Raw genomic sequence first — 23,614 nt, forward strand, 5'->3', positions numbered from 1 at the left:
AAATTATATATATCAAGAATTCATTTGTACCGCAGACACAGTACAGAACTAGAAATACTAATTATTCCAACAGTATAACAATATATTAAAGTTATATAGGTAATCAAACAATCATTCAATATTATAATGATATGTATGAAAAATATTTAAAGTGGGTCACCATTTATTTCTATTCGAACTACTTTATTTCATTTCTGTTGGAATGTTTGATTATATAAGTGCGATAAATTAGATTTGGGCCTCGGATTTCTGAATCGGCTTCATGATCATTTTTAAATATAATAGGCAAGTAGGTGATCACCCTCCAGTGCCTGACACACGCCGTCGCCTTTTTTGGTCTAAGACATGTCGGTTTCCTCACGATGTTTTACTTCACCGTTCGAGCGAATGTTATATACTCTGACAGAATATCCATTGGTGCACAGTGGGGGATTGAACCTACGAACCCAGGGATGAGAGTCGCATGCTGAAGCCATTAGGGCAACAATGCTCCTTTGGTTATAGTCATATTTATATTTAGCCTTAAAAATGTTATGGACAGCTAGTTTATTTATCGTATATATTTATTGATTGATTATAAAATGTAAAAAAAGGAAGTGGTAAATGTTGAACAAATTAGTTAAGTGTAAGCTGGGACAAGTGGGGCGAGAAGTTGCCAGCTCATTATTCAATTGCATGGATTCCTCCCCAGTTTTATAACCCTTTCTGTCAAGTGACAATTTAGAAAAATTCAGTGAGAAATATTTAATATTCGATATTAATATGGCTATAGTTTACAGATTCATAATAGTTAGCAATGAACTTTCTTGACTTCTATTTACCAAATCAGCAATCCTTATTAATATTTAAAAAGAAAATTAGATTATTTTTTTCTAAATATGGCTTTATCTACCGATGGGAAGTACATTCTAATCTTATGTTGACAATATTCAGATAAAATCCAACAGAAATTACGAATTTGAAATCATGTGTATTTGGTTATTATTGATACTAAAATGGTTGAACAGATTAAGATTGAATGTATAAGATAAAACCATTTTACTATTTCATACTGAAGAAATGGAGGGTTTGTGTCTTGTTAGGTTTAGGTATTTGTTGCGTTTAGCTTGTTTTGCGAAATATGATATCATGCCGATTCGTAGAAATCTGGTTATGCTCACTCATGACTCTGTATTGAAAATATGTACTTGAGAGGTGTGAATGTTCGCAAAGGACCGGCAGGTCGTCAACACTGAGTGGCTTCGCGTTCGCAATTGTATTTAGTTGCTTGTAATTCAACACATTTTCCTGCATATCAGTTATATAGTAGGTTGGTAACGACGGCCCACACGTTCTCTTTATATACTCCCACATCGTAGTAACATCTTTAATAAGTTCTTTGTAGATAATAGACTCTCAACCAGTCTAAGGCTTTATTCGTTAAGCAATTTCTATTATTCCAGGAACGGCAGACGTAAGAAAGCTTTCTTTTTATTTACTATTGGTATGAATTAGAAGAGAATATTTCACCGCCATCTCTACGCTTCGAAAGTTATTTAATTATGGGTTTTGAATTAAATCAGGTTGTTGAACCTGTTCGTAAATTTTTACAATTATATGTTCAACTATATTCAGCTTACGGGAGAGGTGACAGTTGATTATTGATTACTGCGTAGTGAATAATGAATATTAATGAAGTAATTCTAATGAAATTTAGTTACAAGGGAAGTGGCTCCTTTGCAATTATGTAATCAGATTCCGTTTAGTATTGATACGTAAATCTTTATTGAGTTTGCATTGAAATTTGGCCTGTAGGCACAGTTGTTATACGCGTTTACATGTGTACACTCGTGCGTGCGTCCGTCCATATGTCTATTGTTTTCTAAACAATGCGGTGCCTTTGCTAAGTTTCAAGTTACAGTTGTGTTTAATTGTTCTTAATGCTTGTGGAGTTTAGTTCTTTGATATAATATATCATAGATTAAATTTATTTAAATAATTAAAAGAGTTTATGATATGACGTATGTATGCGAAATATTACTTGGATTATTTAAAATTCAGTCAAACGTTCTAAAAATACAAACATTTAAAATTTTCACTTGAGGTAGACAGAAAAATAATTTTCATTTTAAAGTTTTACGTTCTTTTTAACCGCTTTATTCTTCAGACCTTTTGAGAGAGGCCTTTGCCCTGTAGTTAAAGATTAAAAGCTCTTGTCGGGATCTTAAGAATCCTTATGTTTCTCTTAGCTTGTCAAGCACGAGGCCTATTGTTGATGTGTAAGAAAAAAAAAAATTACAAGTTTGTGTTTACGATTACCTACAACAGATTTACATTGTATTTCTTGGAGTAGGATTTCGAGGGCAGTTGAGTTGCTCTTCTTTTCTTTATTTGTCTAGACAAATTAAGCACTAATCTATCTTTTCACCACAGCTTGAATTATAAATATAAAAGATATTCCAAGAATCGACTTCTATCTGCTATCCTATATATATAACCTATCATAAATAGTTATATTATTGCAAGAAAGTGACCCAAGCAGTGACTGGTATCGAATATTATATAATATTAATGTCGAAATGGTGCGTGAGCGGCAATACTAATAGCCAAACAGGATACACTTCCCGGAAGAATTAGGCCCCTCCCCTAACGCACTCGTCTTCTACACGTGTAGTGTTTACTGTCTCTGATAATATATATTCTTTGTCTATGTCAAAGTTTTATAAAAAAAACTCTTTTTTTAATTATGTAAGTGCTGTGTCCAGTAAATTGTGCCTTTGACGAAATATAAACGACTAAATATTATTGTTAGCCAGTTTATAAAACTTGATGTTTTTCACTAAAAGTACCTTGTAGTGGTTAATGTTATTTCCTTGTACAAAAATACAATAGAACAATTAATTATGAGTAAAAAAAGAGTACATTTTAAAAGGAATGCATTATATATTAGTCTAGTCGACAAGTTGAAAATGGAACAAAATAGAGATACTACTCCTAAAATTATGTGCGATAGCTCATTGGATCCGGAATGACGTCTAGAAAAATGTGCTAAAAGCGTGTATTAGCACATAAAAAATTGCAAAAGTTATAGACCATTAAAGATGAAAAAATAATGGCATTTAGTTTTTTGCCAATATTTAATAAACTATTAATATTTAAGAAATTTCAAATAAAGATTCTGAAAGAGGAGGAAATTTCTAATAAAAAACTCCTGACTCCCAGAACTCTATCTCCATTATTTATAATGTTAATTTAACGCTGAAAATAGGTCTGCGGGTGACATTATTAGGATTCGCGCGTGGCGTCAAAAGCGACTACGGCACATTAATTAATTTATTTAAGGTATTGAATATTTTTTTTTAAATTTGAAAAAATTATGGTGTGTTCTGAACACTACAATTAATTTATTCCCGTTGAAAATTTTACTTAAAATTAATTTTTCAACAAGTTAAATAATTGTTAACTAACGAAATTTTCTCGAACGACCGTCTTAATTGTAAGTGAAAAAAAATGTTTAAATAATGGTCGTAAAAATATTTCGCTTCGTAGAGCCTTTCTTACATACATACTTAACAAGATCGTGCCATAAAAGTTAAAAAAATATTTATACTTTGTTTATAACAATTTTTTTACTTAAACAAAAACTTAAAAATCCATGTAATGATGTTAAAAAAAATTGTTTTTTTCTCAATCATCATATAATCGTTTTTTTATTAATACAAGATATTTATTGATTTGCAAAAAAAAAAATTCCCGCCATTTGTTGATAATTTTTTTTTAAACAAATTGATTAAATCAATATTTTTAAAAAAAATTTTAACACAACTTTATTACATTAAAAATTTTATGATTTTTTAAAAAAAAAATTTCCTTAATAACAATTTTTAATTGTTTATAATCGTTTTTTTTAATTTTCTATTGTTTAAATAATTAGTTAAGAATTTTTTTTTTCCTAAAAATCATAATTGACAGTCTTCTATAAAGTAACAGTAAAAATTTTTTTTTTAATCAACAATTCTATTGTTTATTAACTTACCAATTTGTTATAAACAAATATTCAACTTTTGTTTATTTTTTTTCTAAAACTTCTAAAATTAACAAAAACAACCATATATAACAAAGTATAGAAAAAAAATTTTTTAATTTTAAATAAAAGTAATATTCATGATAATCAAAAAATTTACAAAAAAAATTTTTCTATACTTTGTTATATATGGTTGTTTTTGTTAATTTTAGAAGTTTTAGAAAAAAAATAAACAAAAGTTGAATATTTGTTTATAACAAATTGGTAAGTTAATAAACAATAGAATTGTTGATTAAAAAAAAAATTTTTACTGTTACTTTATAGAAGACTGTCAATTATGATTTTTAGGAAAAAAAAAATTCTTAACTAATTATTTAAACAATAGAAAATTAAAAAAAAACGATTATAAACAATTAAAAATTGTTATTAAGGAAAATTTTTTTTTTAAAAATCATAAAATTTTTAATGTAATAAAGTTGTGTTAAAATTTTTTTTTAAAATATTGATTTAATCAATTTGTTTAAACAAAAATTATCAACAAATGGCGGGAATTTTTTTTTTTGCAAATCAATAAATATCTTGTATTAATAAAAAAACGATTATATGATGATTGAGAAAAAAAAAAATTTTTTTAACATCATTACATGGATTTTTAAGTTTTTGTTTAAGTAAAAAAATTGTTATAAACAAAGTATAAATATTTTTTTAACTTTTATGGCACGATCTTGTTAAGTATGTATGTAAGAAAGGCTCTACGAAGCGAAATATTTTTACGACCATTATTTAAACATTTTTTTTCACTTACAATTAAGACGGTCGTTCGAGAAAATTTCGTTAGTTAACAATTATTTAACTTGTTGAAAAATTAACTTTAAGTAAAATTTTCAACGGGAATAAATTAATTGTAGTGTTCAGAACACACCATAATTTTTTCAAATTTAAAAAAAAATATTCAATACCTTAAATAAATTAATTAATGTGCCGTAGTCGCTTTTGACGCCACGCGCGAATCCTAAAAATGTCACCCGCAGACCTATTTTCAGCGTTAAATTAACATTATAAATAATGGAGATAGAGTTCTGGGAGTCAGGAGTTTTTTATTAGAAATTTCCTCCTCTTTCAGAATCTTTATTTGAAATTTCTTAAATATTAATAGTTTATTAAATATTGGCAAAAAACTAAATGCCATTATTTTTTCATCTTTAATGGTCTATAACTTTTGCAATTTTTTATGTGCTAATACACGCTTTTAGCACATTTTTCTAGACGTCATTCCGGATCCAATGAGCTATCGCACATAATTTTAGGAGTAGTATCTCTATTTTGTTCCATTTTCAACTTGTCGACTAGACTATATATGTATTTAAAATATTCGAAAGATTTAGGATAACGATTTTACTGTTATCACTAGTGCAGTAATTAATAAACTAATGTGCCAATTTATTAAGGTTTCGTCGCTTTGAAGATTTAAGGATGGCGTCTGCCTTAATGAGGAATCTTATAAAGCTCTTGCGGGTAAAATCAGAAACCTTTTCTCATTATAAATATCGCGTTTGAAGTAGTCTAGATAAAAATAAATTATGGAAACTGGGACGGCTTTCATGAAAACGTGAATTTAGTTTCGTCAAACGTAATTGGGTACAAGCCTCTTAAGCTTAGACAATCCACCAAGCTATACCTTTCTATTTGGTGAATTGTCTGGGCATTTTTTTAAGAATCCGCCTACCAAGTTCCGCCGCCCTTGTCGTAGATTGATATTTTATGTATTTACGAAGGTATATATTGTGATGAAAATCTTACTCGTGTTGTGCTTATTTTTTTTTAAATTGGTAATATGTACCCTATGTTACTTTTACTCTACTAACAAAAGACGATCAAAAATATCAGAACATTTCTTTTGTGTGAACTTCTGTAGTGGTGAATATAAATCTATGTTATTTATAAGGTCATAAATTTATTGAATTACTTATCGCTCTCGCGTAACTTTAAAAATTTATGAACAAAACATTTCTTCACCTTAAACTATTGATTAGCTAGTATTAACCTTGCAAGTATTTTCCAGTAGGAAAAAATTCATTACCTTATTTGTGTAGTTTTTTAACTGTTATCTAATGAATAATTACACGGCTTAACAACTATGTCGAAACTTGTACAGGTTCGGTTAATAAGTTGCTTGTGTAAATGAACGTTTACGTAATAATTTCTATTACTTTTCATTATGTATTAAGTATCACGCGATAAAAAATATAATATAAATAAAATATTATATAAAAATATATTTTTATAAAAAATATAATAGCGCCGCGGTGTTTCGATAAAAACAAAAGTTAAAAAGCTATTAGTTTGCACAGTTGCAAAATTGTGTGTTTGGGGTACGAATCGAACGTTAATTTTTATTCGTGATGTGATAATTTTTTGTTTTACAAGATATTAACAGAATAAACAAGCCGAAATCTTTAAATTGCAAATCAATATTATATAGAATTGAATTGAAAATATGAGTGATTATATGAAAATATTCCAACCTATAAATATTTCAACCTATCATGTTGTTTCAGGCGACAAAAGCATTTCTAGACGCACTTAGCGAAGCCGGTGCGACGTGTGTGACACGAGCGACAGCTGTCAAGTTTCTCCTTGCGCGTAAATTTGACGTTGCGCGTGCCCATACACTCTGGCGGCAACATGAGGCAACGCGACGGAGGGAAGGCCTCATCAAGTTTGAGCCATTCCAAGATCCACTGAAAAGTGAGCTTGAAACTGGAAAATTTACTATACTGGTATTATTTTTAAATGATAATATATTATAGATATTTTCATCGTTATTTGTTATTGCATGGACAAGTTTTGTTATTAATTGATCCAAATTACAATTCACAATAAAGCAAAACTCGCTGAGCCCTATAATAATGTTAATACACCAAAAGTTATAATGTTTTAGTTTAACTTAGTTTATACGCGACGATTGTAAATTTGTTCAAAGTTATTATATATCCCTATAAAACAAAATAGTTCTATCAAAAGCAATATTAATTTAAAAATAAAGTATAGAAGAAGTTGTATTTTAGTATATTAATTTGCAATATTCACTTCGCAATTAAGTATACTTTGTATCCCTTTACTTAAATGAAAGGTCACTTTTCAGCCCACGCGTGATGCTACGGGGGCGGCTATAGCAGTTTTCACCGCTAACAAACACTTTCCCAGTCTAACGTCGCATCAGACAACGTTACAGGTACACAATTTAATTTAATTAGAATAGAATAAGTTACGAGTAGGTTTACTGAAAGGAAGTCTCCTTAGCAGTAAGACCATCCTTTTACTTATCTTTGTGTACTACAATTTACCTGATTGCCTCTTTATATTTTAATGTGAAATAGTATTTTTATGACATCCCATATTGATCCCCTAATAACGGGGTATGGTAACACATAAGACTGTTTTATTGATAAATATATTAATAATTTTAATCTTAACATAAATGAAACATATTGAGGATTTTTGGAGAGAGGACATGCCGGTTACCAAAAATTTGTTAGAAGTTACTAGACCATTATCTTCTGATTAAATAATTTATTTACAATAAGTTAATTTTCAATTATTAATATTATGTTTATAAAATTAGATAAAGCGCCATCTTTTTTTGAATGGAAACACTAATATAGAACTTTTAAGGGCGTGGTGTATCAATTGGATGTGGCGTTGCAGTCCCTAGAAACACAGCGCGCTGGTTTAGTCTTCATTTATGATATGACGGACTCAAAATACACAAACTTTGATTATGAACTTTCGCAGAAGATACTCACGATGCTTAAGGTAAGTTCTCATTTAAAATAAATTAAAACATAAAACACATACATTTATACATATATATTCTCGAGCTAACTTTTAAGTTAAAAATTCTATATTTTAATTAAAAGTTTTAAGTACGACAACCAAAGACGTTTGTCATCATAGGGGTCAGTGGCAAGTCGAACACATATTTGGAAATAAATGCCGATTATCCGGTTCCTGTCGTAGCTGACAAAAAGAGCTGGTGACGTTGAACGTCTAAACAGAGTGAATATTCAAAAAGCCACAATCGTTGGCTTAAGAGTTACTATGAATCACAGATACATAAATAAATTATAGCACCATGCGGGGCGTTAAAATAACCTTATTTTTAATTATTTATACATATTTAATCAGACGCCGTTAAATATGAGTCATGAAAACTAGGTTTAAACATGTGGGACCCTAATTAATAGTTATTTCTAGTAACATAGTTAAACACGCCTAAGTAATATACCAAAAAGGCGAACGTGGTTATGGATGTCACTAAAAGGGGGCGCTTATATCAATATATTTCTCAAATAATTCCTACTACTACTATCATATACTGATCCTAACTATTCTCCAAATATTGTCATTATATACGTAAAAGGGACCTAAAATATTATTGTTTAGATCCCTCATCTATCTAATTAATAATGTTTTTTTTGATTGAACATGATGTAAATTTTGACATTTTATATATATACTAGTGGACCCCACAGACGTTGTCCTGCATGATATTTCAAGCTATTAGGATATTAAAGTATGAAAGTACCGACTGCAGCGCCACCTGCCGGGCTGATTTGTGAATCTAAACCATTCCCAGATCCCCTTGAACACACACAAAAAATTTCATCAAAATCGGTCCAGTCGTTTGAGAGAAGTTCAGTGACATACACACTCACAGAAGAATTATATATATAAAGATAATACCCTCAGTATTTAGATAATGTTTCAAGTAATAAAATTTACAAGAGAGATATTTCTACGAAATTTCTGTTAATGAAGAATTACAGAACAAGAGGTTGTCGCAGCTTTGTCAATATCAAATAGCTTACACGAGTATGAAGTTATTTCCGATAAATATAATATGGAAAGTGCTTTGCACGTTTCAATGAAAACCAATTAGAGTTTGTATTAAAAGCTTATTCTTCGATTTTGTATGGATTTCTTGGAATATGATTATGTTCAAGGGTTTCAAGAATCATTTAGATATTGTTTATCTACTGAATATTCTTTTTTTTATTTTATCTTTAACTAAATAAAATAAAAAATCTCCAATCTTATTCAGGCAATTTTAATTTAGGTAAATATATAAAATTAAAGAGCAGTGTTGGTCAGCGTGCGACTTTCATCCCTGAGGTGGTAGGTTCGATCTCCGGCTTTGCACCAACGGATTTTCTTTCTATGTGCGCTATTGACATTAGCTCGAACGGTGAAGGAAAATATCATGAGGAAACCGGCATGCCATAGAACCTAAAAGTCGACAGCGTGTGTCAGGCACAGGAGGCTTGAAAAACGATCTTGAAACAAATACAGAAATCTGAGGCCCAGACCTAAAAAGGTTGTAGCGCCTCTGATTTTTCTTTAGAAATTAAATTAAATTTCTTTAAAATTTGATTTTAGATTATGTAGAAAATAGATGTCTCGTTCAAAATACAATAAACAAATAGCCACAAATTCAAATTTATAAGATCAAAATTAAGATAATCCCACCGCTTTTTACCAACAAAATTGATAAGATTATTGATCTATCTTAAGTAACTATGTATTATGATTGGAAATGTATCCTGGAACATACCGCGCGCCGATATGAGTTTTTCACCCAAATAAAGATTGGCCATGCCCACCTGTCTCTCTAAACTAAAAATAACGCTGTATGTGTGATAAACATATTTACTTTATTTTATTATTTTTTGCACCCTTATATAGAAATACATATGTCCAAGTCGTTAACAACTATTTACATATAATTTTTATTATGATTGAAAGTTTTAATAACTTATAAACTCGCAATTAACTCGAAAAAATACATGACAATTCTAGTCAATATTAACTGGAATTCAATTCAGCTGGGGCTGCGCCAAGTGTCTCCTCTTAGTATAAAAGGAACGTCCTCGATTTCTGTTTGTTTATCGGCTAATTCCTTGTTCAAAACTGATTTCGAAACGGTTTTCACCATTCTGAATGTGAAATCCTGAAATTGTAAGATTTTTAACCGTGTTAATTTAAAGCGCATTATTATTATTAAAAACATTAAAAATATTTTACATGTAGATGAATAGTAAATGTACATAAATAGTATAGATAAAAAATTTAATTGCTAACTGCCGTATGACATTTGAATATGTGACCTTGCGTGTTATTAGCATTAGGGCTTTGCAGCATATTGGCATATAAATTACCCTCTTTTTGTGTATAGAACAAAGCGGTTGAAGGGTTGAAAATCTTGCCAGTGATAACTGAAAATTCGTAGCCGTTTCGTAGCGGGGTGGGCGGATGCGACCCGTAGCCGCCCGCCGTTCACCATTTACGTCAGTCGATTTCGCGCAACGCGCCCGAGCGCTCGTGTGCTAAACTTTACCGGAATTTGGTAAATTTTTTAATAATTACGTTTAACACGTAGGTGACGTGTTGGCAATATAGTGGATATTGGATTACAAAAACATAGGATTTGGATGACCTTGTGATAAAAGTGTTTCCGTGTTTACGCTGTTTAATAAGTGTTTGAACACTGCGATTGTTGTTGATGTGCCCCGTTTATATATTTTGAAATCAATCGATAAGCCAACAGCTGAGCGGATTACATGGCTACGCTTAAATTAAGGTAAATTGTATTTATAACATCTTACCAAGTTCCGTACAATAATTCGCCGCGCTGCAAGAGGGAAGCGATCTTAAACCATGCCGCAATAGCAGATGTAAATTTCCTCATAATATAGACAACATAAATGTTGGAAATGTATTTCTTGGATTAAAACTGGTAATTAAAAAACTTCATAAATAGCTAAAGTTAGTCGGAAATTAACACGTTTTATATTACATATAATAAGATGTTGTATTTTTTTATTTCTAAAGTTTTATTCAACATCTTAAACACCGTAATGTCGTTAAACTAATTCCTATTATTTATCTAATAATTTTAAAATATTATAAAAGAAACATCAATGTGTACATCACGTGTCATGGCACGTACTAAGTACCCAAAACGGAAGTATCGGCTTGTACGTCACCGAAACGTCTCCCCTTTGGCAATGTCAATGGAAAAATAAATTTGCTATAAAAGATTAAAAATAACGTGTTTTATAGTCGATGCAGCCGATAAGCAATAAAGTGAATGCTTTTAAGACGTTTTTGTACAGGACGTCATTTAGTAATGATTTCAGGGAGGGTTGACAGTGTAAAAATAAAATACATTAATGTTATTTTCAAAGGTACCATACATTTAATAATGGTTTTAGCGGATTGCAGATAACCGTCTTTTTTCCTTTTTAATTCAGAAATTCAAGCATAAATTAGCTAAACCCGTTATTTACCTAAAAGTGACATAGTTTAAAAAATGCAATAATATATTTATCTCGATTCATGAGCCGTAACAAAATTATGCAGAGAGTTCGTATATCGATGTTAACTCGTATTTCGTGGCCAGCGCAGCAAACGAATTTTTGCATACAAACATGACTTAAAAGTTTACTTAAATAGCGGATGCAAAAGATACTGTATGTCCTAGAGATATTAGACCTCTTTATCATATCTTGTCTAGTGTGGAGCAAAAGCCAAGGGCGTATGATTGCCAATTTTTCACTAGTCTATTATCTGCTCGGTCGGACAGCGGCGTAATTACATCATTAGATGAGCTTTCCGTGCCGTGTAGATTAACCTAGAAACTCTGAGCATCACTTTAAAGAGATAACATTTATCTTATGAACGTTTCCTTATAACGTTAAGTATATATATTGATATTATACGCGGTTACTTGCGACCACACCTGGGTTTTAGAAATTAAAATAGTTTTTAAATTTGTAACTTTTGGATGATTCATAAAAATTTCCTAAAGCAAAGTCCTCCTTAAGCAATTCTCAATTTCTTAATATACACAATATCATGTCTAACACGACGAGGTTATTAACTAATAATTAAAATTTCAGTTAAATAGCTATGTTTAAAGCTCTCGAGTTTATGTGACGCAGCGCGCTGCATGCAGTGTAGTGCTATCGACAATTTAAAGAGAAACAACAAATTCAAACCAAAAAGTATTCATTTTACGTTCTTAATACTCAGAATTTCTCTACCGTAACATAGTTGTAGTCATGCATTAGTTATGCGATTAGGTTAGAGGTCCTGTTTCTAGTTCCCGACTATAAAAAGTACTTCTGAAAAAAACATATTTTTTATTGAGTTTTCTAAAAATTTTCATCCCTTTAACGTGACATTTGACGCTGCGCAAAAAAATACCCCAGTTAAAAGGGCAAAATGACCTTTGTAAATGGCAATAAAATCTATCTACGTTATTATAAAATCGATTCTGGGTAGACGTGAGGCTCGCCAAGCATCGTATGATAATCGTAATTCCAGTTTAAAATTCATAAAATAGGATAAGTTTATTTGAAATTAATTAAACGAAACATTAAAACCGATTTGCGGTGTTTTGAGTATTTATGGGGTGGGCAAAGCATCTGTTAGCAAACTAGCATTATTATTATACATCTATCGGTCGTTAAAACTTCATTCAAGCCTCCTGTTTGCCTTCTACGAAATAAATACTTAGTTAATTATACATTGCAACCGGGGCTCAATCACGCATTGACACTTAGCCACGTGCCAAGTGGGACTGCCAGATGCGGACTAGACGGATAATGATGTCTCAACCAATTTATTCATAAATTCTCCTCGGGATTTCATTTATTGTTTTTAAGGGGTTGTACTGGATTTTAAATCAGATTTTTACTCAGCTCTTGGAAAAATATTGAGTGGGAATAATGTAAATTCGATGTCGTTGAACAGAAAAGATTTTTCACTTCTCGGTAGAAAACGATAGACTATGTTTTAGTATTTAATGGACCTCAGTCATGAGAACGTAATGGCTTTACGAGTAGTTCGAATTAATGAAACGAATAGACTACAGAGTTGTCGTGTTTACAATTTTTTATAGCTATGCGAATGTATAAAATTCTTGATAATTTACACATTGTTGAGGCTGGCGTGGGCGAGTGAACCAGTCTTTCCGAACAAGGCTGGGGTGCCCCTCGCTAATTCCGCCGCATTTTATTGGTTGATTTTAGCACCTGTGTCTCTCATTGAGTTTTAGAACTCGTTATTCTGACATCATAGCCAATATTGATCACTCTCGATAACATTCCGGAGCTGCGAAGTAAATTGATATTCAATATTTGTTGTATCTATAACGAGTCGATTCGAAACCGTTTAGAACGAAAAATATGAGCGTGGATAGTTATATTATCGCGTTGTTTACGTCGTCTAACTTGTTTTGTATGATGTTTTTCAATGATTCACAATATAAATGCGTAGTAAAATCTTGATGTAATTAATCTTATCTTACGATATTTTCATTATTTTTCAATTGTTTTATTTCTGTTAGGACAGTTGACAATTTTAATCGATTTTAGTTAGCAATATCTTTATTGTATCTCGTCGTAGTATGTTTGCATATCACTGGGGGAAAGGATTAGAAGGATTGTGGAAATCCTTTGAAAGCGAAATGTGGATAAGCAAAGACATCGTAATGTCTAATTAACTATGAGGCAGTGACGATATCGTTAACGCAATACTATAATAATGTTACACAAAATCTTCCAAAATCGATCGAGGCGACTGAACATTATCTGTGATAAGCAATATGATAATTGAAGGTATGGATAGATATTTCACAATCTATATTATGTGGGAAACATCCGTCACTGTTTACATGTATCAAATCGGTTCACCTTGAAGTCACGTGTGACTCAGCGTTGCGCAGAAGTTACCGAGAACCTTTTTAAGGCCATCTTCGTTGCGTGACGGACTATTTATTAAGTAGTACCTACTGCAATTTTACGTGCGCTAAGATAATCCAGAGGTTTTAAAGTCATTGTATTAAAGGAATAACGCCATTGCATGCAAAATTTACTTTTAATCTTAATTCTTAATAAAATAAAGTCAAGTAGCTTTCTGTGAGTGAGTAATATATTTAATTTACCTTATAAAATCTGTAAAACTTGATTATATTGTATGTAACGCCTCATTAGGATAAGATAATAATTGTTTGACATGATATTACTAATTGATAACCATTGTGATTAGTGATTTAATTGCATTCGATATATATTTTAAGTACAAAAACACAATACAAATAAAGAAAACATGAAATACACTTCACACAATATTTTTAACATTCAAATACGTCCTTCATTTATGTATAATGTATATATTATAATTTCTTTGTTCATGGTCATCTTCAATTTCAAAACAATACAGTATAAGGAAAATTTATTAGTTTCTTTTGTGTAAATACTTAATAATGACCATGATTATACATAATTGTCGTTTTACACGTCCCCCGTTTACATGTATTATTAGTGGCACCATCAATCTTCTTTAATACGTTCGTGGTAACTCCTACATCTTCGTTAGTTATAATTAAAATTATTTGTTCTTGCTTGCAGATACTCCAGTACTGAATGTATATTAATTAATAGCATTTTTTGACATGCCTATGCAATTTTAATAATGCTAATGCTGTCTGGTCCACGCACGGCTGGACATATATTTTTTTAAAATAATGTAGCATTCTAATAGTAAAATAAATTTAAAATCGGTGCAGTTTTTGAAATAATTCGAAAACAAAAAAAAAAATCATTTTTAAAATTATTTTAAACCTTTACTCTTTAGTATGCGTAGAAGTCGATTTCAATCAGCATATTTGTTATTCAATATTGATACTCTTCAGGAATTACTGCCTGAAATTGATTGAAAAGCTTAATTGGGCTGTTAATATCCTGTCTGTCCTGAACCGAAACAAGCAAGTTTTCATAGGTTTCAATTATTGGAAATATCGGATAAAATCGATATATCACACGTGCATCCATCATTGTGCTACATCTATTGTGGTTTCGCATTAGAACTAATATGGTTTATATCTCTGACAGATTCACGGCTATCCATTATGTTTAAAAAATTCTTGCTTCAAAACCTGCTGCTAGTATTCTTGATTTGATTTATCATAGTGGGAAATATTTTAATAACTCATTTTTTCTATGGAAAACATTTATATTATAATGTCCATATTCGTCGAAACTGAACTAGGAATCTATCACCGGTTTCAGACGAGACCTCTCCATGTACATTCGGGATGATTAATATCCGCTAGGAGAAGGTCGTATATGTTGTGACGTCACCTCCGCTAGGTCTACTTCCGGTCGCCATACGTGCCCTTATTAGCATACCATACAGTATACGAAAATGAATTCAACACAGAATTCATAAATGCTTACATGTATTCTTGAAACTATAATACACTTTTCGAAGTATGTATGAGCTAATAATATCCATGTTTTATTCGGCATATATTTTAGCAACTGTGCTACTAAGTGCGTACCAACTTGAAAAAAATTGCTTTGTTAAGAAATTAGACCTTAGCCATATGGAAGCAAATATTGAAACATTTTGAATAGTTTATTCAATTTTACCAATAAAAAGTCAACAAATTATTCATTAGTATTTAATTTTCGAACTTGAAATATATACGTGTAAATGTTCTTTGCAACGAGTAACGCGGTAAATTGTTGCGTTCAAAGCGTTTATTTATGCTCGCCTTGTGACCTCACTCCCGGCGGAATTATAATGTATTATGTCATAGAATGTAATGTAGAACATTATTCCAATCATTTATTGCTTACACTTTGCCTAACTTCTATTTATCGTGAAGTATTTATATTCTATAGATTTTATTTCCAAGACGATATATTATTTTGTTAATTTTCCCTTTATAATGTCTAAAGACCCCTTTATGTGTTTATAATGAGATTTTTAATTTACTTTATTAAATCCAATTAACCAGAACGATGTCAAATTATTGTTAGAAAGCATAAATTCACGCTTGTCACTTAGCCTAAATTCTCAAATACGTAATTTAGATGACGCTTATCAATGTGATATCAATACAGGAAGCTTCAAGTTTAACCGATATTTTTTTCGAAATTCTTTCGATCGGATATTTTTGCTTTTATTTATTCGAGTTAACGTCCCATAAAATTCTACGACTCTTTTGTATTGGTCGCTCGATCGTAAATATTTGTCTGTTACAGATAACAGCTACGACACATATTTTTGCTGGTTGTGATTTTTAGATTTATTCTATTTTATAGCATTCAGTAGTGTAGGTTGTATTAATGTGTATAATCATTTAATATATTTTTTTAAATTATTTTATCGGCAGCTAGCGATCCTATTATAAACAAACCCTAGGTAAATGTATTATACACATGAAGGTTAATTTAAATTTTATAAATAGATACTGAATGCAATTGGATGCGTGTGATAGGAATTAGATGTCGCACCTGGCTGCTTAGATGGCAGCTGCGCGTACGCTTGTCATTTCTTTATTCAAACACTCCCTAATTATTACGTTTTTGTACCGCAGTATAATATAGCAGCTCTATTCACTTTAAGAGCTCGCCCCAACTACTTATTTTAATATACGATTTGGCTCTTTTCCATGTAGAACGAAGCTGATCTGTGTCAGCTTTTCTATGAATTACGTGTTTAATATCTAGGTTAGGGAATAAAATAGATTTGATAGGTGCGCAGTTATGGTCTTCTTTTTATTTCGCATGTTTTGTTCTGTCGTTTAACCGTGTTAATGCGTTACACTCTGTTGAACTTGCTGTGTGCCCTCAGAACTGCGGCTGTCGACGTCAAATGAGGATGGAATGACTGACCTACATAACAAGTCAGCGGGGACGCCTGGGCCACAGCCAACTCTGTAACTACTTTTTATTTCGATAAAGAAAGTGCATGCTCGTGCCATTTTAGATATTCGACCTCTTCATTTTTCATGTAGATACGTAGTTGATGACGAGTTGCTTTTGTTATACTGTGATAAATACAAGTATTTTTGGCATAGGTTTTGTAAATTACATTGGTAATCATATTTCACCTTGTGGCAAACATCTTTCTAAAGAAATATGTCGATCAATAGTTATACATTGGCCTCGTCAGGTACATAGTTACATAGCCTTTCGTGACAGCAAACAATGGTAGATAGAGCTAGTACATAATCACAAAAATACACAACGTGTGGGATATTTCTGCTTGTTCAAGGCAATGTCGATATTGGAATATCCCCAGAGAATTTAATAGATGTCTCTGTGACGTCATTGAATTTAAAATTCAAATTTTTCCAATAGAACTTATTCATGTTTGAACATCATGTGTTGTCTCATGGAGTATAATTTCATTATAAATTATGTACTTAAGTATGTCATTTAAGGTAACTAAAAACCATTTCTTAATATTTTTTATCGTCTAAAATCCGTAGGTAATGGCATATTGTTGTGTTTACTGCACCTCATTGGTTATGCTGCCTTCGACCCGTTATCCCTTTGTAGCGTGTCCCTCGCTAACCATTCTCATTAAATATACTTGCAGCTAGTATAGATAAGACCCTACTATTGTGTATAAAATAATTTAATAAGTTCTAATATATAGTTACCTATCCGATATTGCTAGTACTGTTTGATTACTATTGAGTCTAACCATTGTCCCGTGGTACCCAAAGACACGTGACATATACTGAAATATATAATATATCGATTCAATGTTTAGGATCAAACAAAAAAAAAATACCAGTCAAACGTTAAAAAACGTCCTTAATTAATTTTAAATGAGGACACGTGTCTAACATTGAACATGTGTCCCTTATTTTGTGATAGGGATTGGATTAATTATTTATGTAATGGGGACAACCTTCTCTCTAAAATTCTCGTGTCACAATGTTCGTTGCCATACTCCTCCGAAACGGCGCGACCGATTCTTATGAAATTGTTTATGCATATTCAGTAAGTCTGAGAATCGGACAACATTTATTTTTATCCCCCTAAATGTCAAGGGGAATCCACCCCTAATTTTATTTTTTTATTTTATAGACAAAACTTTTTGGTTTTTTATTTTTTTATGATAAAAACCAAAATTTTCTTGCAATTGTTTTTATTAAATTTCGAACATATATTTCATAACAATTTAAATATATAAGCATATCTTAGGAGTAATTGCATAAGAAAATCTTATTAAATATTCTGATTTAAATTAGGTAATTGAGGTTTACCTCAATTGACTTATCAATCAACGTAATATGAACGTGTCATCCTAAAAAAAAGCAGCAGTATTCATATTATTTTTATGCTTGAAATATATAACGATTATTTTCAGCCTAGTATTTCAGTCTCATATAACATTAATTGCAGACATTCAGCGCTGTATTTAGAGTTACCGCGTCTCATTTAGTCGGTGAATACGTTCCATTTACTACGTGAAAACGATGTCCTTTGAGTCAGACTTCAATAACATGCACCTTATAAGACTCCTTATTAAACTTGAACAAAGTCTTGAAGGAAATTATTTGATAGTCTGATTTAGTATGACTCAATTTCAAACGGAAGTCTATTTATTAAACCTATTTAAGAATATAGATATAAATACTCAATATGTTTGTTGTCTAGATTCTCTAGAACATCTAATATTTCACTCAGTAAGTTACGTTGTAAGAGAGTTGATAGAATCTGAAACCTGACGTCATGAACGGAAAAAGCAAAGTTATATCAAGAAATTGCACGTGTTCTCAACTCTCGTGAAAACAATAAGCTCGGATCTAGTAATTTGATTGTTAGCGAGGCGCTGAGTCAAGAACTCAGCCTTCATATTTATCTCGGCCTCTCAACTCCACACTCGCCCTAATTCGCAGAATAACTTTAACATTGTTGTCACTCATGTCGACCTTCTTATTAGATATTTCCCCTACTTGAAGGCCTCTTTATTCTTAGTCAAATGTATGCTTTGAGCTTAATCACTATGCTCGGCTCTTTGAAATACGACCGGAAATTTCAAGGAGCGAGTTTATTTTAATTCTACATGTAAATAATTAGATGCTGCGGAGTGCGTTGACTGAGGTTTTCAGTTTTTGCCGCGCACCTCCACTATGTGGAACCAATACGACTTAGGGTCCTTCAAGAAAAGAGCGTACACATTCTTGAAAGGCCGGCAACGCACTTGCGAATGTCCGTGGGCGGCGGTATCACTTAACATCAGGTGAGCCTCCTGCCCGTTTGCCTCCTATTACATTAAAAAAAAAGGCACCTCCGTTTATTCCACGTTCAAAAAATAAATTTTCGTCAATTTGGAAGTTAAAAAGAAAAATAACATTAAGCTCTTGCCTTGCGAGCTCTGACTTAAGAATGAAGAAGATGTTGGCGAAAGCTGCTGCAATTCATAGACTGCAGGACATTGAATGCTAGGAATTCACAAACTAATCTATTGCAACCATATTGACTTGCTATTATTATATTTCGACTAATTTTCAACGCTATTCCTAATTTGATTACTGAGAATTATCCTGAATCTATTTTGTCTTACCGTACTACAAATCCATTTGAACCCGTAGACGAATTAGACAAAGTTTTAAATACCAGGCGCCGTCTGGACTGAGATGTATTGAAAAGCTATATTAATATTGTCGGTTGACGTCACAGGTCTAGACTACGGAAGGACGATGTACTAGGAGTTAATAGACATTTTATGTACAACATAAATAACATTACGCTGAAGCTTTCAAGTAAATACACAATTTTTTTCTTTTCACGCGCGCTTTACACACTGAAATTTCGTTTTAACGACGCATGTAATGTTAAAACAACTCACGTGCAGTAAATTCTACGCTACCTTTGTAAACAATGTTGAAGTGCGTCTCTTAATTACTATTATATATATATTATAAGGAATAATAATTCATTCGAAAATGATGAACTGCTTAATAAATGGAGGCTAGCAAGGGGTTATTTGCGTTTCTGAAATCGTACGTAGACTTCTTCTGAGTTTTAACTATACCTGATATGAATATTTTGAGCTTGAAAGGGCAATGACCTCGCACCCCTAGCTTTCTTGTGAGCCTGTCTGGGCTCACCCTAAAGTTCTCCGGGAACATTTCATTTATTGACCTTGCGTAGAACTCGTATACATATAAAACTGTATATATGCCAAAAGATCAGAGGCGAAAAGAAACGAAGATTTGAATTTGGAACCTGATAAATGAGGGAAGAACTTTTTTATGAAGATACTGAAAACGAATGGATTTTGTTTTATCGGAATTTTACTGACATTACAGTACCGAGTTGGTAAATTGTCATTTGTAACATTTGTTTCCTTATATTGTGTATAAATTAAAGGTAAAAATGTCCTACTAAACTAGATTGGGCAAATGAAATTACATTTACCCAAATTAAGGTATAAATAAGGTACAAATTTCTTCAATTATAGGTCACAGCAATTGAGTTGTCAATAAAAGACTCATTTCATTGAAGACTATTTCAAGTATCCCAAACAAGTTCACTTTCATTACTTAATTCGTTCTTCAACGACTTGAATGGACCGAGTTCCTTTTCATCTCTTTAATGTCTACGCTTATATTTGGGATTGGTTTTTTGATGAAACTCGATAAGTGTCACCAAAAACATCAGGCATTGTCTTTATTAAATTTCGAACATATATTTAATAACAATTTAAACGCATATCTTAGGAGTAAATGCATAAGAAAATCTTATTTAATATTCTGATTAAAATTAGGTTATTGAGGTTTACCTCAATTGACTTATCAATCAACGTGATATGGACGTGTTATCCTAAAAAAATAAGCAGGCGAGTGTTCATATTATTTTTAGGAAGTAGAAATAAGCGACATGATTCGCTAGTTTTCATTTATTTTACTTTTCAAAATATGTATATAAAAGTTTCCAATAGAAGACTGGCCATCAATGTTTCAATTAATATTCAATAGATACTTATACCGATGTATCAGTTTTAAAGAAATATTAATGTCCAGTCAATATATACATATATTAGCAATAAGGCTATGCCTATTTAAAATAAGACTACTATGTATTTACTTTTTGTATTGTACATAAATTCATGTAAAATATAAATATTTTTGTTACAGCTAGTAGAAGTAGATATTGTGCACTCTGTATACAGGCTAGACAAGAGACTGGCATTACTAATTGCCCTATTTTAAAGACAATAGCTTGGCACGCTTGCGAGTTAAAGCTATTGCCATTTTTGTGCCCATTCAATCTTTTTTCTGACCTAAAAATAGCGCGCCATTAAAGTAGGTTTAATAGAAAATCGCTGTCTAGTTTCTATTGACTTCCTTGAATCAGTGACCGAGCCGCCGTCGAGCTGGTTTCATTTATATAAATATTCATATTACTTACATTTCAACAACTTATGGTTCAGAACTGGATGTAAAATAATATAGTTTCATGATCATTTATAAAAGTATAATATACTTCCTTAACATAGATATAGACTAGGCATAAGTACTAATTAAAATAAGAAAGAAGTGTAAATGTAGGAATTGATTTAAATTATATTTCGAAGAGTTGACGAAGAGAAACGACGAAAACGTTTTCATAATCGCTTACCACCCCGAAACTCACATGAACAGATTTCAGGTTTGTCATTCCGCAAATGTAATGTAAGGTGAATGTACAAAGAGCCACATTATGTCCTTCCACACAGAAGTCTTAATTCCTCTTTCATCATGTATTCACAAAAAATGTTAGTCATATCATATTGCCCTAAAGTTCTGACATGAACAAGATATCAAAAGCAATGTCAGGTCACGAAAATGTAATAATTTTAATTGTTCCAGGGCGGATATCCGGCTAAGTTAAAGAAAGTGTTAATCGTAACAGCTCCACTGTGGTTCAAAGCGCCGTTTCGCATACTACGGCTATTCGTACGTGAGAAGCTACGTGAGCGCGTGCATACAGTGAGTGCGCCTCAGTTGGGTGCACACGTGCCAAGGGCCAGCTTGCCCAAACAGCTTGGTGGACAGCTCGAGCCCGATCACGCAGCTTGGTTGGTAATCATCATATATGATACTTTTAAGGAAAATAATTTGATTTAGCTACCGTGACTTATTTGATACCAATTCGCCCTCCGTTCGATAACGGGACAGATTATTGAATTAAAGCTCAATTACGTAATACAACATGACTTAAAAGTTAAAAGAAAAAGAAGAAGAATATATTTACTCAAGATTTTAATGACATTTTAAAGCCTTAAGTTCTTAATTTTTATCTTCGAATGATTGTTGTTTATCTAAATATATGTAGTTTTTTGACGTGACAATGTCTTATAATTCGATGGAGCCGGCTGCACGCACGAAAAATCATGACTCATGCGGCGTTACCTCGCTCTGAGGCGTTCCGTTTAAGGCTTGAAGTGCAAGCGAGAGCGCGAAGCGACAGAGAGGCACAATCGGACTCCGCGCTCTTCAGCGTTCGACATCTGTCTCTCTCCTACTTGAGTGAGCGATTCGTGACGTTGTCACGTTCAAATATCGTCAGTAAACCGACTTTACAGACAACCGATTTTTTACATATTCAAGAGGCTTTCCGTTAGGGTATACTGCAGTGTTTTTTAACAACCGCGCAGTTTGTCATTATTTTATTTTTGTTCTCGAACATTTTAGGACCTACTTTTTCACTTTCTTCTTTGAAGGTAATTGTCATCTTTTCTAGTTCCTTACTGGTTTCACCGAATAAGGTTAAACTGATCGAATCTTGGTTAACTCTTATCCCTTCCGACTTTGAGGTTTTCGAAAATGTGTTGTAGTATCATTATTTACAGCTCGGGTGAGAGGGGGTCTACTTGTCTCACGCCTCTACCAATCGGTATATCCGAACCTCATGTTAAGTTAGACTTGCCTTACGCTACCCTCGTAGATGTTTTTCAGTACTCTTTCATAGTTCTTGTTTATGTGGCATTTATTAAGGGCTTCCCAAATAGCCTCGTGATACATTGTGTCAAACGCTTTGGCATATTCGATAAAGGCGCTGTTAAGTGGCTTGTTAAACTCTCTATATATCTCCATTATTTGTTGCATTACATGAATATAGTCCGTTGTAGAATATCCGGAACAGAATCCCGCTTGTTCTACTGGCTGGTTATCCATCGTCGGACCCAGTCGGCTTTGTAATATTGACATGAACATTTTATACACACTCGAAAGAATCGGACATGTAATACGATAAATCGTATAAATTATCTTCAAACAAGGCAAATCTAATGAGGTTACAAAACAATTACAGTTTCAGTAAAATTTCAAATTTCATGCAAAAATAAATGCTTTCGTCAGTTTTCTAGACGTAATTCTCATTGTTAAACGGGGATTCTATTGCGCCCAAGTGTACTCGAATTATCGTGAATATTCCGTATTATACTGTTACACTTAATTACTACGTGTGCTTTGGTTGGGTTAGTGGAGAACCTTATTTGTTAAATGAACTGGAAGGTCTCACTGGATGAGAATGTAAAACAAAAGACAACGGAAGCGCGTTTCATTTGTTTGTGATTGGTTAAAAAGGAACGATGAATCGCCTCACCTTTCGACAATTGTACTACAAATACTGTTGACCAATTGCAATTAATCGAAACGCGCCGTGGATCGTCTCTATAGAATCGCTATCGAGTTCAATTTTCGGCGTAAAATTAGTAATAGGTAGAAATGTGCTAAGCTTAAATAGAAAA

The 23,614-nt window shown here is 32.1% G+C and overlaps 1 protein-coding gene across 3 annotated transcripts in view; it reads left to right on the top strand.

Annotated features, from left to right (window-relative positions):
• Positions 1-23,614, top strand: part of LOC125050555 (tyrosine-protein phosphatase non-receptor type 9) — a 38,761-nt gene that overhangs the window by 1,102 nt on the left and 14,045 nt on the right. The window contains exons 1-5 of one of the 3 annotated variants that reach the window (XM_047650478.1): positions 5,380-5,518; positions 6,562-6,783; positions 7,149-7,238; positions 7,679-7,819; positions 21,732-21,940. In XM_047650478.1, the coding sequence (XP_047506434.1) occupies positions 5,477-5,518; positions 6,562-6,783; positions 7,149-7,238; positions 7,679-7,819; positions 21,732-21,940 (704 nt within the window). In that variant the 5' untranslated portion in view covers positions 5,380-5,476. Of the gene's footprint in view, positions 1-5,379; positions 5,519-6,561; positions 6,784-7,148; positions 7,239-7,678; positions 7,820-21,731; positions 21,941-23,614 lie in introns of those variants that run through there. The other 2 variants (XM_047650479.1, XM_047650480.1) reach the window with 2 other exon arrangements.

This window comes from Pieris napi, chromosome 6 (assembly GCF_905475465.1).
Source record: "Pieris napi chromosome 6, ilPieNapi1.2, whole genome shotgun sequence".
NCBI classification, from domain to species: Eukaryota; Metazoa; Arthropoda; class Insecta; order Lepidoptera; family Pieridae; genus Pieris; species Pieris napi.